The sequence below is a fragment of the Cetorhinus maximus genome, chromosome 8 (assembly GCF_964194155.1).
Source record: "Cetorhinus maximus chromosome 8, sCetMax3.hap1.1, whole genome shotgun sequence".
NCBI classification, from domain to species: domain Eukaryota; kingdom Metazoa; phylum Chordata; class Chondrichthyes; order Lamniformes; family Cetorhinidae; genus Cetorhinus; species Cetorhinus maximus.
Genome location: NC_135886.1, coordinates 103,219,984 through 103,233,399, shown reverse-complemented (window position 1 = coordinate 103,233,399; position 13,416 = coordinate 103,219,984). Strand labels below are relative to the sequence as shown.

Genomic DNA, 13,416 nt, shown 5'->3' with positions numbered 1-13,416 from the left:
ATTGCTTTGGTGATTGAATTCTATGAAATTATATGTGAAAACTGTAAATGAGCGGTATTTATTTTATATATAATTCTGTACCAATGTGTTTATTTTAGTCCCTTACTGGTTATAAAACCAGAAATACTTAACAGGATCATTTTTTTTACTTATTCATTCATGGGATGCGAGTGCTGTTGACTGGACCAGCATTTATTGCCTGTCCCTAATTGCTCTTGAGAAGGTGGTGGCGAGCCACCTTCTTGAACTGCTGCAGTCTATGTGGTGTAGGTACACCCGTAGTGCTGTTAGGAAGGGAGTTCCTGGATTTTGACCCAGCCACAGTGAAGGAACAGCAATATATTTCCAAGTCAGGATGGTGTGTGGCTTGGAGAGCAACTTGAAGGTGGTGGTGTTCTCAATATCTGCTGCCCTTGTCCTTCTAGGTGATAGCGGTCGTGCGTTTGGCAGGTGCTTTTGAAGGAATCTGTCAGACCATATTAATATGTCATACCACTTGGGGTTACATATCTCGGGGTAGGGTTTCTGCGGGCGTCTCCTAATCTCCATGCCATAACTTTGGCAGAAGGTTGGGAGAATGGCAAAACAGGGTATTGGGAGAAACTGTGTGGAAAAGATACCCCTTGATATTTCGCAATACTGGATGGTATCAGTGCAGGGCTTTGGTAGCACAGAATTCCCTTGTCCAGCACAGCACTGGGGGTTGAACTTGAGATTAACTACAGAAGTGGAACTTGAGTTTTGGCAGGGAACTTGAGGTTTGAATGGTTGCTTGCCAAAACTGGCAAATTCCTGATAACTGTTATCAGTGATGGCAGGGGTATGTGATGGCGGGAGTGGTATGAGCTAAAGTACTGAGGAGAGGAGTAGGGATGCACTCCAGTTGTGGCAGCACTGTTTTGTAACTAAGAGATCTGTCCAAGATTAAATTTGGTGTTTGTACCTTATTCTTGGATATGTATCTCTTTTTGTCTTTTTCAATCTGTCTCTCAATGTCATTCCCTCACCACCCCACTTTGAGCTGACTCATACGGGATGATATGGTTCCCGCCACCCCTGCTAAAAAGTGGGGAGCCTTCAGGCGAAGAACAGCTGCGCTGTAGCCATTTAACAGCCAATTGGCAGGTCATAGGCTGGAGGCAGGATTTCTGCCCCTCGAGGACTGGAAGTCCTGTCTCAGAGAGTTGCTAGCCAATCAGATGTTGGCAGTTCTCCAATACTGGCAGCGTCACCAGGAGCAATGGTGCCAGTACTACACTCGGGCGATGAGATGGCGCTCAGTGCTGGATTGCATTGTAAGTTTTTGGAGGATTTGTTGGCTGCCAAGCTGGCAGTATCCAGCAAGGATGTTTGGGTTTGAGAGGTCATGTTGGGATGAGGTTCTTAAGTAGGCATTAATTGCTCACTTAAGGGCCTCAATTGGCCCACTGGCAAGCAGGCTACCCGACGTCACCCCTCTGCTGGTAAAATTGTGGTGTGGGTAGGGTTGGGCGGGTATGCAGGAGGCAGGCCAGTCCTGGGATTTAGCCAACCCTACATGCCTTCAGACCCACCTGCGGGTAGAATAAAATCCAGCCCTTGGTTTCTCAGGGAATTGAGGGATATGGGGAGCAAGCAGGGAAGTGGAGTTGAAGCTAAAGATCAGGCATGATTGTATTGAAGATAGGGCAAATTTGAGGGGCCATATGGTCTACTCCTGCTCCTACTTCTATGTTCTTACATCTTCCAGACAATGATTTTGGTGCCAAGTTTATGCCAATACAGACATATTTAGCACAAAAGCCCAGGTATCAGATAAGTTCAAAGTTCTCTTTTTAACATCTGCATGACAGGGGTGTCCTTGAACATCATTATGAGACATTTTAATTTCACAGACCAAGTCATCTTGAAAAAAATTGGCAAAATAATCTCAAATTATGGACTTTGCCTGAAAAGTCAAATCCACTGAGAACTAGATTGATTTTACCCAAATTGATCCCTCTTAAGACCATTAGTATTTATCATGAAGAGAAGCCACCATCCTATCCATCTGGGAACGGGGCCAAACCCAGGTAGGGAGGTGAAAAAATACAATGTAAACAGTTTCTCAGGATTAAACTTTGCAAGTATACTTGAAATATCATGAAGGAGGCATGATGGATTAGCATTCAGTCACAGGTCTGAACAGATTTGAATGTAAAATAGCAAAGAAATCGAGAGGTGTGATGTGGCATTTAACCACAGTTTTCACCTGAGAGGCAGCAGAACATTATCAAATTGAAAAGTGTATTGTATTGTTGGATAATGATTCTATGAATAACTATTAAACTAGAATAAACACTTCTGGACGAACAACTGTCTACCCTCAGGGTAGATTCTCAATATTCAGTAAGGTACTTTGGCTGAATACCAGATTTTAAGCTGGCCTTAAGTACAATAAAATATTTTCAATATTAAAACTTGTTTGGTAGTATTGAATTTGAGAATTCCTGGAAAAAGAGACATGCTGTTGAAGTTTACCCTTTATCTTGAACTCATCAGTATAGTTCGCAAAAATACCAATAGCAAAGGGAACAACAATTTATACTGCATAAGAAGAGAGTGCTGATTGGTTGGCAAGTAGGCTCTGATTGATAGAGGCATTGCCATGGAGAATGCACCAGGGAACAGTTAACTGTTCAAATTCAAACCAGGCTAGTTGACACTGTTTGATCAAGGAATTGCCAATGGGAATTAACCAGGGAATGAGTGTCTCCCAAGCTTTTGTTTGGTTGAAAAAGGTGCAATGTGTGGACATACTCCTTCTGTCGGTCAAGGACAGGGCCCTGTGTGTGAATATATGTAGCTTCTAGCATGCATAATTGAGCCACACTGCGAGCTCAGCTGATAATCTTAAATTGTTTTTCGGTGTAATTCTCAGCACGATCAGGACTATCTAGCAGGTGTTGTCCAATCACAGAATCACATCCAATCACAGCATGTCTCTTTTTTCAGCAATTTTCAATATTAGAGTAAGAGAGGAATTTGAGTTTATATGTTCCAAATTTAAAAGACCTTATTAATATGTAAAAGACAACAAAAATAGCCAGAATAATAGAACATTCAAACAACCTTAAGTAGTCAAGGACTATAGCTAATCAGTATAGGTTTAAGACTTTTTAAAGTGCTTTTTAAAAGATTTTGCCTATCTCTACTTGCCTAGAGAATGTGGTGAACTTTCAACTGAGCGGCTTGCCAGGTTGGTACAAAGGATGTTAAGAATGGGCTACATAGTGTGGAGAAAGATCATGTGTAGATCAGGTTCAGGAGAATGACAGAATTTATTCCCTGAAGGATATAAGTTGGGTTTTTAAAACAATCTTGCAAATTTCATGGTTGAGATGTTGATACCCTGGCATGCGGGTACCATCAGGCTTGGTAGCTTAAGAGACACATTAATAAGCAAAGGATTTTAGATTTAAACAATCAATTGCTATCAAAGCAGAAAGACCCATGCTTTTGAGACAATGTTGCATTTCATTACCCATTAGGGACGAAGCTGATGTGGAGAAGCTGCAGTGATGCAGATAGTCCGCCACTTTAAATTTACAGATGTGATTGTACAAATTTTAATCAAAACTCTAATCTAACGGTGGAAGACAAATGCCCAGTATAGCTACTTCAAGGGAAAGCTTTTAGAAGTCAAGAGCAGGAGATGTCACAGCCTTTTAATTTGGAAAATTTGAGAAGTGTGAAGAACGTTTAGAGAAGTGTGAAGAAGGTGGAATTGCAGAAGTTTACAATTTAGACTGGTTTGTAATTCACAGTTAGTTTCACACAAACACAAGGATAAGGATATAGTGTTACTCCATGATCTGAACTAACAGTGGGGAACTACTCCTGCAGGAATGCATTATTGGAAATCACTTGCAATACCTCTGCTATTTCCCTAGGTGCAATCCCTACAAGTGGAGTTTCCCACTGGAAATGCATGATGATGGGATCACCCCACTGGTCTAGCAGGACAAGTACATGCAAGGTGCTAGGTATAAATCAAGAAAGGTCTGCCAATAATCCGAATATTGCAAACTACTCATCCTTGTAGAGGAATTGGTGCCAGCAAAGGATACTGAACTGTTTACTTGATCAAGTGGTTCTGTGTATTTATACTAATATTATAGACTTAAACAAGCAGTACATAAAATGCCACTTGTTACATTGATACGTAAACCTTGCCAAGCATATATTGCAATCCTCAAAACTAGTCAGATACTGCTGTGATGCTTTACTGAGGTGAAATGAGCACAACTTTGTGCAGTCTGTGTGCTTAAATCCCATGTTACACAATGAAAGCAGGCTCAGGGTAAATATGCTCATTATGTACTTTTAGTTGGCACAGTAGACTGGGGGTCTCTTTGTCAGAATGTACAAAACCAAAAATTATCTGTTGTTTCCATTCCAACTTAAAACATTTTTTCCATCAATATTTCAAAATGACGACCTCTGCCCTATTTGTGCACTATTGTTTCGAATAATTTGCTAGGTTTATGCTTAAAAACTATCCATCCCTAGTTTCAAGGTACTTCCTCTCAGCTTAGTTTAATATAGTTAGAACTGGGCACATGAACGATGCACTAGTTGACCTACTGATGTAACCATAGAACCAGAAGGCATAGCCTGCACTTGAAGGGGAGATAAATTCAAAACTAATCTATGGAAACAATATTTCAGTGAGCGAGTGATCGATCCACAGAACAAGTTCCCTTCGGAGACTCTGGAAGCCATCAGTTTTGATTCATTTAGATGGAAATTGGATAGATTTCTTTCAGAAAATAACATTTTGAGACATGTGACCAGGTTTTCAAGGTCCCAATCAGGACCAAATGAAAGTGTGACTAAAAACAAATGTCCGCCAGATGAGGCACCAAGGGATTCTGCCTCTAATCGTGCCCTCGACCATTTCCACAAGTGTGGGGAAGGTCCCGGAACCCACCCAATCCTATTAAGGAGGCAAGTGACAGTGTTGTGGGATCATTGAAAGCCCACCCCAGGTAAGTTTGTTAATTTTCACGGAAGGCTGGACTTTAGCAGATGGTGGGTTTTGGAGGTGTGAAGCATAGACTGGAGGCAGGATTTGTTTAAAAGGTAAGTAAAATGGGTTTGTTTCCTTCACAGTTAATAATTAAATGCTGAAACTTGACTTGTGTCTGTGTTCAGTAAGATGAGTCATGACAGTGCTTTGTTTAGAAGATATAACTACCCCATAATATGATTGAATTTTACATTCAGTTTGGGGGAGAGAGGAGTGGGTCTGAGATTAAGTTTTTAAACTTAAATAAGGGCATTTATGAGGGCTTGAAAGCTGAGCTGGCTAAAGTGAATTCGCAAATTAGGTTAAGGGATAAGTCAATAGAGATGCAATGGCAAATATTTAAGGGGCTATTTCAGAATGCACAGAATAGATATATTCCAACAAGTAAGAAAAAGTCCAAGGGACGGACACACCATCCGTGGTTAACTAGGAAGGTTAAAGATAGTATCAAACTTAAAGAAAAAGCATACAATTGTGCAAAGACAGGTGGCAGGTCCGAAGATTGGACAGAATATAAAGAACAGCAAAGAATGACTGAAAGACTAATAATGAGAGAAAAATTAGAGTGTGAGAGAAAGCTAGCCAGGAATATAAAAACAGATAGTGAGAGTTTTTATAAACACTTAAAAAAGAAACGAGTTAATAAAGTGAGCATTGGTCCTGTACAAAGTGAGTCTGGAGAACTGGAAAACAAGGAGATGGCAAATGAATTGAACAGGTATTTTGCATCATTTTTCACTATAAAGGATACAAGTAACATCCCAGAAGCAGCTATAAACCAAGAAATCGAAGTGGGGAAGGAAGGCAGGAAAATTATAGTCATCAGAGAAGTGGTACTGAGTAAATTGTTAGAGCTGCAGGCTGACAAGAGGCTGGGTCCTGATGGACTTCATCCTAGAGTCTTCAAAGAAGTGTCTAGTGAGATAGTTGATGTAGTGTTTTTAATTTTCCAAAACTCCCTAGGTTCAGAGAAGGTCCCATTAGATTGGAAGATAGCAAATGTAACTCCTTTATTCAAAAAGGGAGGGAGACAGAAAGCAGAAAACTACAGGCCAGTTAGCTTAACATCTGTCACAGGGAAAATGTTAGAAGCTGTTATTAAAGAAGTTATGACAGGGCATTTGGATGAACTCAAGGTCATCAGGCAGAGTCAACATGGTTTTGTAAAAAGGAAATCGGGTTCAACCAAGTTATTGGAGTTCTTTGAGGAAGTAACATGTGCTTTGGATAAAGGGAAACTGGTGGATGTACTGTACTTAGATTTCCAGAAGGCATTTTATAAAGTGCCACATCAATGGTTATTGTGGAAAATTAAAGCTCATGGTATAGGGGGTAACATATTGCATAGAAGATTGGCTGGCTGACAGGAGGTAGAGATTAGGCATAAATGGGTCATTTTCAGGTTGGCAAAATGTAACGAGTGGTTGGCCACAGTGATCAGTGTTGGGACCTCAATTGTTTAAAATTTATATAAATGACTTGGATGGAGGGATTGAAGGGATGGTTGCCAATTCGCTGATGACACAAAGATAGGTAAGAAAGTAAGTTGTGAAGAGGACATAAGGAGGCTACAAAAAGTTACAGATAGGTTAAGTGAGTGGGCAAAGATCTGGCAAACGGAGTATAATGTAGGAAAATGTGAAATTGTCCATTTTGGCAGGAAGAATAAAAGGGAAACTTATTATCTAAATGGTGGGAGATTGCAGAGCTCTGAGGTGCAGAGAGATCTGGGTGTCCTAGTGCATGAATCACAAAAGCTTCGTATGCAAGTACAGCAAGTAATTAGGAAAACTAATAGAATGTTATCATTTATTGTGAGGGGAATTGAATACAGAAGTAAGGAGGTTATGCTTCAGTTGTACAGGGACCAAGTGAGACCACGGAGTATGGTGTATAATATTGGTTAATATTATTTCAGGAAGGATGTAAATGCATTAGAAGAAGTTCAGAGAAGGTTTACCAGACTAATACCTGGAATGGGTGGGTTGACTTATGTGGTAAGGTTGGACAGACTAGGCTTGTATCTGTTGGAATTTAGAAGAATAAGAAGCGACTTGATTGAAACATATAAGATCCTGCAGGGCTGTTGTGGAGAGGATGTTTCCTCTTGTGGAAAAATCCAGAACTAGAGGCAGGATTTTCCCGTCGGCGAGTGGGGGGGCAGGGCCCACTTGCCGACGCGTAAAATGATGCGTGGTGACATCGGGCGGAACTAACAACGTCACCCTGCCCCATTTAAATTTTCAGGTAGGCAGGGGCGCAGCAAAATCAGCTGTGTGCCCGGCAACCTGTCAATGGCCAACTGAGGCCATTGACAGAGTCATTAAACTATTAATGGATCTGCCCTTCCAACCATAAGGTTGGTGGGCAGGTCAGGGGCCCTGGCAGGAATTAGGAAAAGCATGAAACTTCATCCACGGGCAGGATGAGGTTTCGTGTAGGTTTTTAAAAATTTAATTAAAGTTTTTAAAAAAATTATGGACATGTCCCAACACATGTGACAGCGTCCCATGAGGGGACATGTCAGGGAATTTTTTATTTTCTATTTTTAAAAAGGTGATCTCCCTGAGGCAGCAATTAGCCTCAGGGAGATGAGTGTGCTCTTTCGTGTGCATGCGCGAAAGAGCGCACTCTCAGGTTTAGGGAATCCCCCCCGCCCGCACAGGGAGCGCACAGCGCTTCCCACCGGATGGCACGCTGGGCGGGCCTTAATTGGCCCGCCCACGTTAAATGGCACCCCGCCCCCAATTGGGGGCGCCGATTGGAGGTGCCCACACTTCAACTTCGCCCTCGACGGGGGGAAAATCCTGTCCCAGGGATCACTGTTTAAAAATAAGGGGTTGCCCATTTAAAATAGAGGTGAGGTGAAATTTTTTCACTCAGAGGGTTTTGAGTCTTTGGAACTCCCTTCCTGAAAAGGTGGTGGAAGCAGAGTCTTCGGCCTGAATTTTGCTCTCGTCGGGTGCGCGCCATCGGCGGGCCCGGGAACGGGCATGAAACCGTCCCCCCACCACAACCGCTGATAACATATCACCCTCCTTGCTTACCAAGAATCTCTGCTTTAAAAATATTCAAAGGCCAGAATTTTACATCTTGGGGGCAGGTGAGTGCCCAACCTCAACGGGCATAAAATCGCGCGAGATGACATCGAGCAAGCAACATGACGTCATCGCACAATATTTTGCTTGGTGGGCGTGCACATAAGTCAGAAGGCTGCCCGCTGACAATTAAGTGGGCAATTAAACTCATTAATGTGAAATGCACCCTGAGAAAGGCTCAGCACTGCTGGTGGGAGTGGGAAGGGGGCAGGCGCCGACGTCACCGCAGGTCCTGGTGAGCGCTTCCACTGAGTTCCCTGAATGCAGACAGATGCCTTAGGGTGCTGTAGAGCTCCAAATATTAAAAGAAAGCACAAGAATTATGTAAAAAATGTTCATGCTGCACAATCAAGCACCTGAAAGCATACCTCATAAGAAAAACTGTCCCCGGATATTTTGTTTTATTTTAAATCCTAACGGAGATTTCATCCCAACCTTGGACGAGATTTCATCAAAAATGTAAAGCCCGCCTGGCCGATTGGCCCGTCCGCCAACCATAAGGTTGGACGGGCCACAAAAAAAAGCTTACAATTGGGTCGTTAATGAGCTTAATTGTCAGCAGGCGGCCTTATGACTTATGTGCATGCCCACCAAGCGAAATATTGCGCAAGTGCGCGATGACGTCAGGACGCTTGCCCGACGACATCTTGAGCGATCTTACGCCCGTTCGGGTTGGGCACGCACCCACCTGTGAGATGTAAAATTCTGGCCTTTGGATATTTTTAAGGCAGAGGTGGATAGATTCTTGGTAAGCAAAGGGGTGAAATGTTATCGGCGGTAGCTGGGATGCAGATTTCAAGTTACTATCAGATCAGCCATGATCTTATTAAATGGGGGAACAGGCTTGAAGGGCTGAAGGACCTACTCCTGCTCCATGTTCGTATGTAAACAATGCATTTGCCAGATTGTTACTTCTACCAACTGGCAAGCTGTCAAGTAAAAGATTAGCATTGTAAATGTGGTAAAGTCTTCAGATGTGTTAAAAAAGTTCATCTAAGAGGTAAAAAGTCGAGTATATTTCACACTATTGAAAGGGCAACCTAGTATGATGGCCAAGTATGAATGTTAAATCTTTTCCCATTGCTTTTACGTGTTTAGTCTTGAAGTCTGTTGAGTTAGCAGTCATGAAGTATGTTTGTTTACTTAGGAGTTTTATGTGCCATTGGTACAATCCAACTGCCCAATAGTTTTACAAGTCTTGACATTGTTTATACAGCTGCTTTGAAGAGTTTGTTTAGTTACTCAGGGAGTTTATGGGCTCTTCAGTGGCTTCCAACTTTTACAGTGGAGTTTGTGAGTTCTGCTCATAAAACAGATAATGGGTGAGGATGTTGAGGTGGATGAGGGAGTGAGGATGAGGGTAAGGTGAGCAGGTAGAGTAAGGGGGGTTTAACATGCTCAGAATACTGTATATAGATGAGCCACTAATTGCCTTGGAAGCAGCGGGCCGAGGATTTTTGGGAACGGAGGGGGGCCTTTGAACTTGCCCGCTTTGGACTCGGTTTGCTTCCAATCCTACCTCCAGGCCAGTTAGGGCCTATACGCCCTGGGAAGATCCTGCCTGCTGGCAGTCTCAAGACAGAGGCGGGGATTGTGGTGGTGGGATTATATCTGTCTCCTGATTCCTGCCTCCGACATGAAAATCCAGCACATAGTATATGAATAATTTGGGACAGGAAGTTTGGTAAGTGCAGCATTCTTGGGAGGAAAAAGGTGATTTCCAAAGTTCTCCACCACTGGTGGTTTTCTTTGCAACATTTCTGAATCTGTTGTGGACTAATTGTTGGAGAATGATTGCTATGATAAGTCAACATGTCCATTATTGCTGTATAATGTCTATGAAGATGGTAGAAGCAAACCAGATGAACCTTAGTCTTTATTCTTCTAGAAATTTCAAGTAACTAGGTCCCTCCTGAGGAACTCTCAAGGCATACCGAGTGAATGCAAAATTGCAGTGTTTCATATTACATCTTGTACTGTTATGGAAGGGTGCCAACAAAGCTGTAAAAGGAAAAGCAACTTCCTTTCACCTTAAAAAAATTCCCAATTACAATTCAAGGGCAAGGAAACTTCAATTACCAATGAATGTGAAGCCCCTTTTTGAAGTTTAAACCACTTACCACAGTTTGATGGTTGACTTGAATCACTTCATCCCCTGCATGAATCTTCTTGCACTGGTCTGCAGGAGACTGTGTGCAGAGAAAGGAATCATATCAGAGACCTGAGAGTATAACTTAGCTGAAAAGACACTGTGGATGCTCTCCTTATTAAGCTTGAGGAATAAGAGTGAGTTCTGAAGAACAAAGAAATAGATTTCAAAATGTTATGAACAGATGAACTTTGACACGCTTAATGAGTGAGGAAAATACAGTCTTAAAGTGTAACTTTATTGTGTTATTACATATATAATTAGAAAGCTGCCTTTGAAAAGTAACCTTGTTCAGGCTCCATCACAATATGCTACATAACTTCAGGTTTTGTGACACAATTAATAAGTTAAAGCCTAAAACGCCAAACATTGCAACAGTTGAAGCAAGATGTACAATACATAATTGAAAAATAAAAAATATTAAATGCATTATTTGCAAAGTTCTGCTTCCAGCGCAGAGGTTTGCATAATGGGATCATGGATTGTAGAATTGGCCCTGCTGTCTTATACACCTATCATCAACCCATGCCCCCCTTTTAGTGTAGTTCTGCATCAGGAATAACCACTCAAAATTACCTCTTTAAGTACCTGTATTGCTAAACATTATTGAAATAAATCTTGTGCTTATGTGAAGCAAGCAACAGTATCTTGACTGTAATAGCAACAGAAAATGCTGGAAATACTCAGCAGGTCTGGCAGCATCTGTGGAGAGAGAAACAAGGTTAACATTTCAGATCTTTCTTCAGAACTGAAGACAAGTCCTTTACCTCTGCTTTTTCCTTCATGGATGCTGCCAGACCTGCTAAGTGTTTTCAGCATTTTCTGTTTTTATTTCAGATTTCCAGAATCTGCAGTATTTTGTTTTGGTACAATGACAGTGTTGGATACATAATGGGCATAATTTTCCTGTTGGTGCGCGGGGGCGGGCCCCACACGTCCATGCATAAAATGATGCGCGGTGACGTCGGGGGAGCGTCCCAACATCACTGCGCGCCATCGTGATATTTCGTTGGGCGGGCGTGCAATGACCTCTGCTGCGTACCCACCATTAATTAACGGGCCACTTAAGGTCTTTGACTTACCAATCGACACCAATTTTTCAGCGCCCGTGCGATCTTCGGGTTGGCGCACGGGCGCAATGGGCAGGCGGGTAGGACACATTTGTATAAACCTCATCCGTGGGCGGAATAAGAGGGCTCACTGGGGTTGCGAGTGTGCTCTTGATTTTTCAAAGTTGTTGAAACTTGCCTGTGTGATCTGCAATCCTTCAAGCACATACCAACTGTTTTGTCTGGACTCTTAACCTTCAGGTCAGCACTCTGCAGTGAGGAATTTTTTTCAGGCCTGCAGGTTTCAGGAAGCCTTCCCATAGCCTGGGAATAGGAGCTGAACTCTCCACTGGAGGCACCTCCTCTGAGGAGGAAGGGAGGGCTAGAAGGGGGAGGAGGCCAGGAGTGAAGGGGCACCGGGCCAAGAGGGAGACCAAGGCAGAAGGGGCCGCAGAAGACGCCACTATCCTGCTGCCAGGGTATAGAGGCGGCAAAGCAGCTACTTCAATTTGTCTGAGGTGCAGTGCTGAAGGAGGCTCCGTCTCTCAAGGGAGACTATATCTGTCAGATGATTGGGCCTGAGGTCTCCAATAACTGTGTGGGTGGAAAGCCCATGCCAGTGGCTGTAAAGGTCACAGCTGCCCTCGACTTCTATGCCTCCGGCTCCTTCCATGGGTAGGTAGGTGATCTTTGCGGTGTCTCCCAATCGGCTGTACACACTTGTGTCAAGCAGGTTACAGACGCCCTGTTTAGGCGTGCATTGACCTTCATCCACTTTCGTTGGGACCAGGCAAGCCAGGCACAGGAACCAGAGGCTTCGTGGCCATTGCTGGCTTCCCCCACGTCCAGGGTGCAATAGACTGCACACATGTGGCCATCAAGGTGCCAGCAGGTGAGCCCGGTGCCTTCGTCAACAGGAAGGGCTTACAGTCCATGAATGTGCAGATAGTGTGTGATCACAGGATGCAGATTTTACAGGTCTGTGCAGGGTACCCAGGCAGCTCCCACGACGCCTACATCCCAGGCGCCGAGGCTCTTCAGTGCTCCAGCCCGGTTTGATGGATGGCTGCTGGGTGACAAGCTCAGAAGGTGGCTCATGACACCTCTCCACCATCCAAGAACAGAAGCTGAGCAGCGCTACAATAGGAGCCACGCCTCCACAAGGGCTGTGGTGGAGACAACCATCGGTCTTCTCAAGCTGTGCTTCTGATGCCTGGACTGCTCAGGGGACGCACTCCAGTACCCCCCAGATCATGTCTTGGTGATAACGGTTGCATGCTGCGCTCTCCACAATCTTGCGCTGGAAAGGGGGGGTGCAGTGGACGATGAGGACATCAACGCAGTGGCTGCGGCTGCACACGATGAGTCCAGCAGTGAAGCAAAGGATGAGCATGCACAGGGAAATACTGAGGGGGTAGACGCTGACCCGGGCATACTAGAGGGAGGCAGGGACACCCGGGAGGCTTTAATCCAACGAACCTTCAGCTAGCACACCACTGATGTACCTCCAGGACAAGCTTGGTCTGTTGGCTCCATACTTGATACCTAAGTGCCAAATCTTCCAGGTTAGGAACTAAGGGCCTTGTTCATAAAGCTGAATGTCCCACAAAGCACTCCTAACATCTTTGGAAACCATAGAGGCACCCTCAGCCACATGTCTGAATTTAATACCACAGGCAAAGAAACTTAATGAAACAAAATGGCAAGGGTGTTCCAATTCAAAGCAAATCATGAAGACCTCATCTCGGGCCAACACAAAAACACCAGTGATAAACCCGTGGTGTGCCTAAGGTGCCTTATTTCAGGGTTTCACGTTTCAGGGTACTAGGTCTTGGTGCTGCCCCATCGCTGGGAGTGGCATCTGAAACAGCCTGCTGACTCTGCTGTCCTGTTGGCCTCGATGACCTTGGCGGTTGTCCTCTGGCCCGTGGAGCGTGTGCTGGCTCTGCCTGGGAGGGAGTGGCCAGTTCCACAGCTGGCATCTCCCCAGTTGTCGCAGCCTCACCGGATGCTACAGTCACTGGGAGAGGGGTGGAGGAGCTGCTGCCCTCATTGGGAGCATCCTGAGAG

General features: G+C 44.0%; 1 protein-coding gene across 1 annotated transcript in view; it reads right to left on the bottom strand.

Moving 5' to 3' along the window:
• The window catches only part of LOC144683850 (connector enhancer of kinase suppressor of ras 2-like), a 462,557-nt gene that overhangs the window by 364,022 nt on the left and 85,119 nt on the right, over positions 1-13,416 (bottom strand). Inside the window, exon 3 of the mRNA XM_078547354.1 lies at positions 10,269-10,337. Coding sequence (XP_078403480.1) covers positions 10,269-10,337 — 69 coding nt within the window. The remainder of the gene's footprint in view (positions 1-10,268; positions 10,338-13,416) is intronic.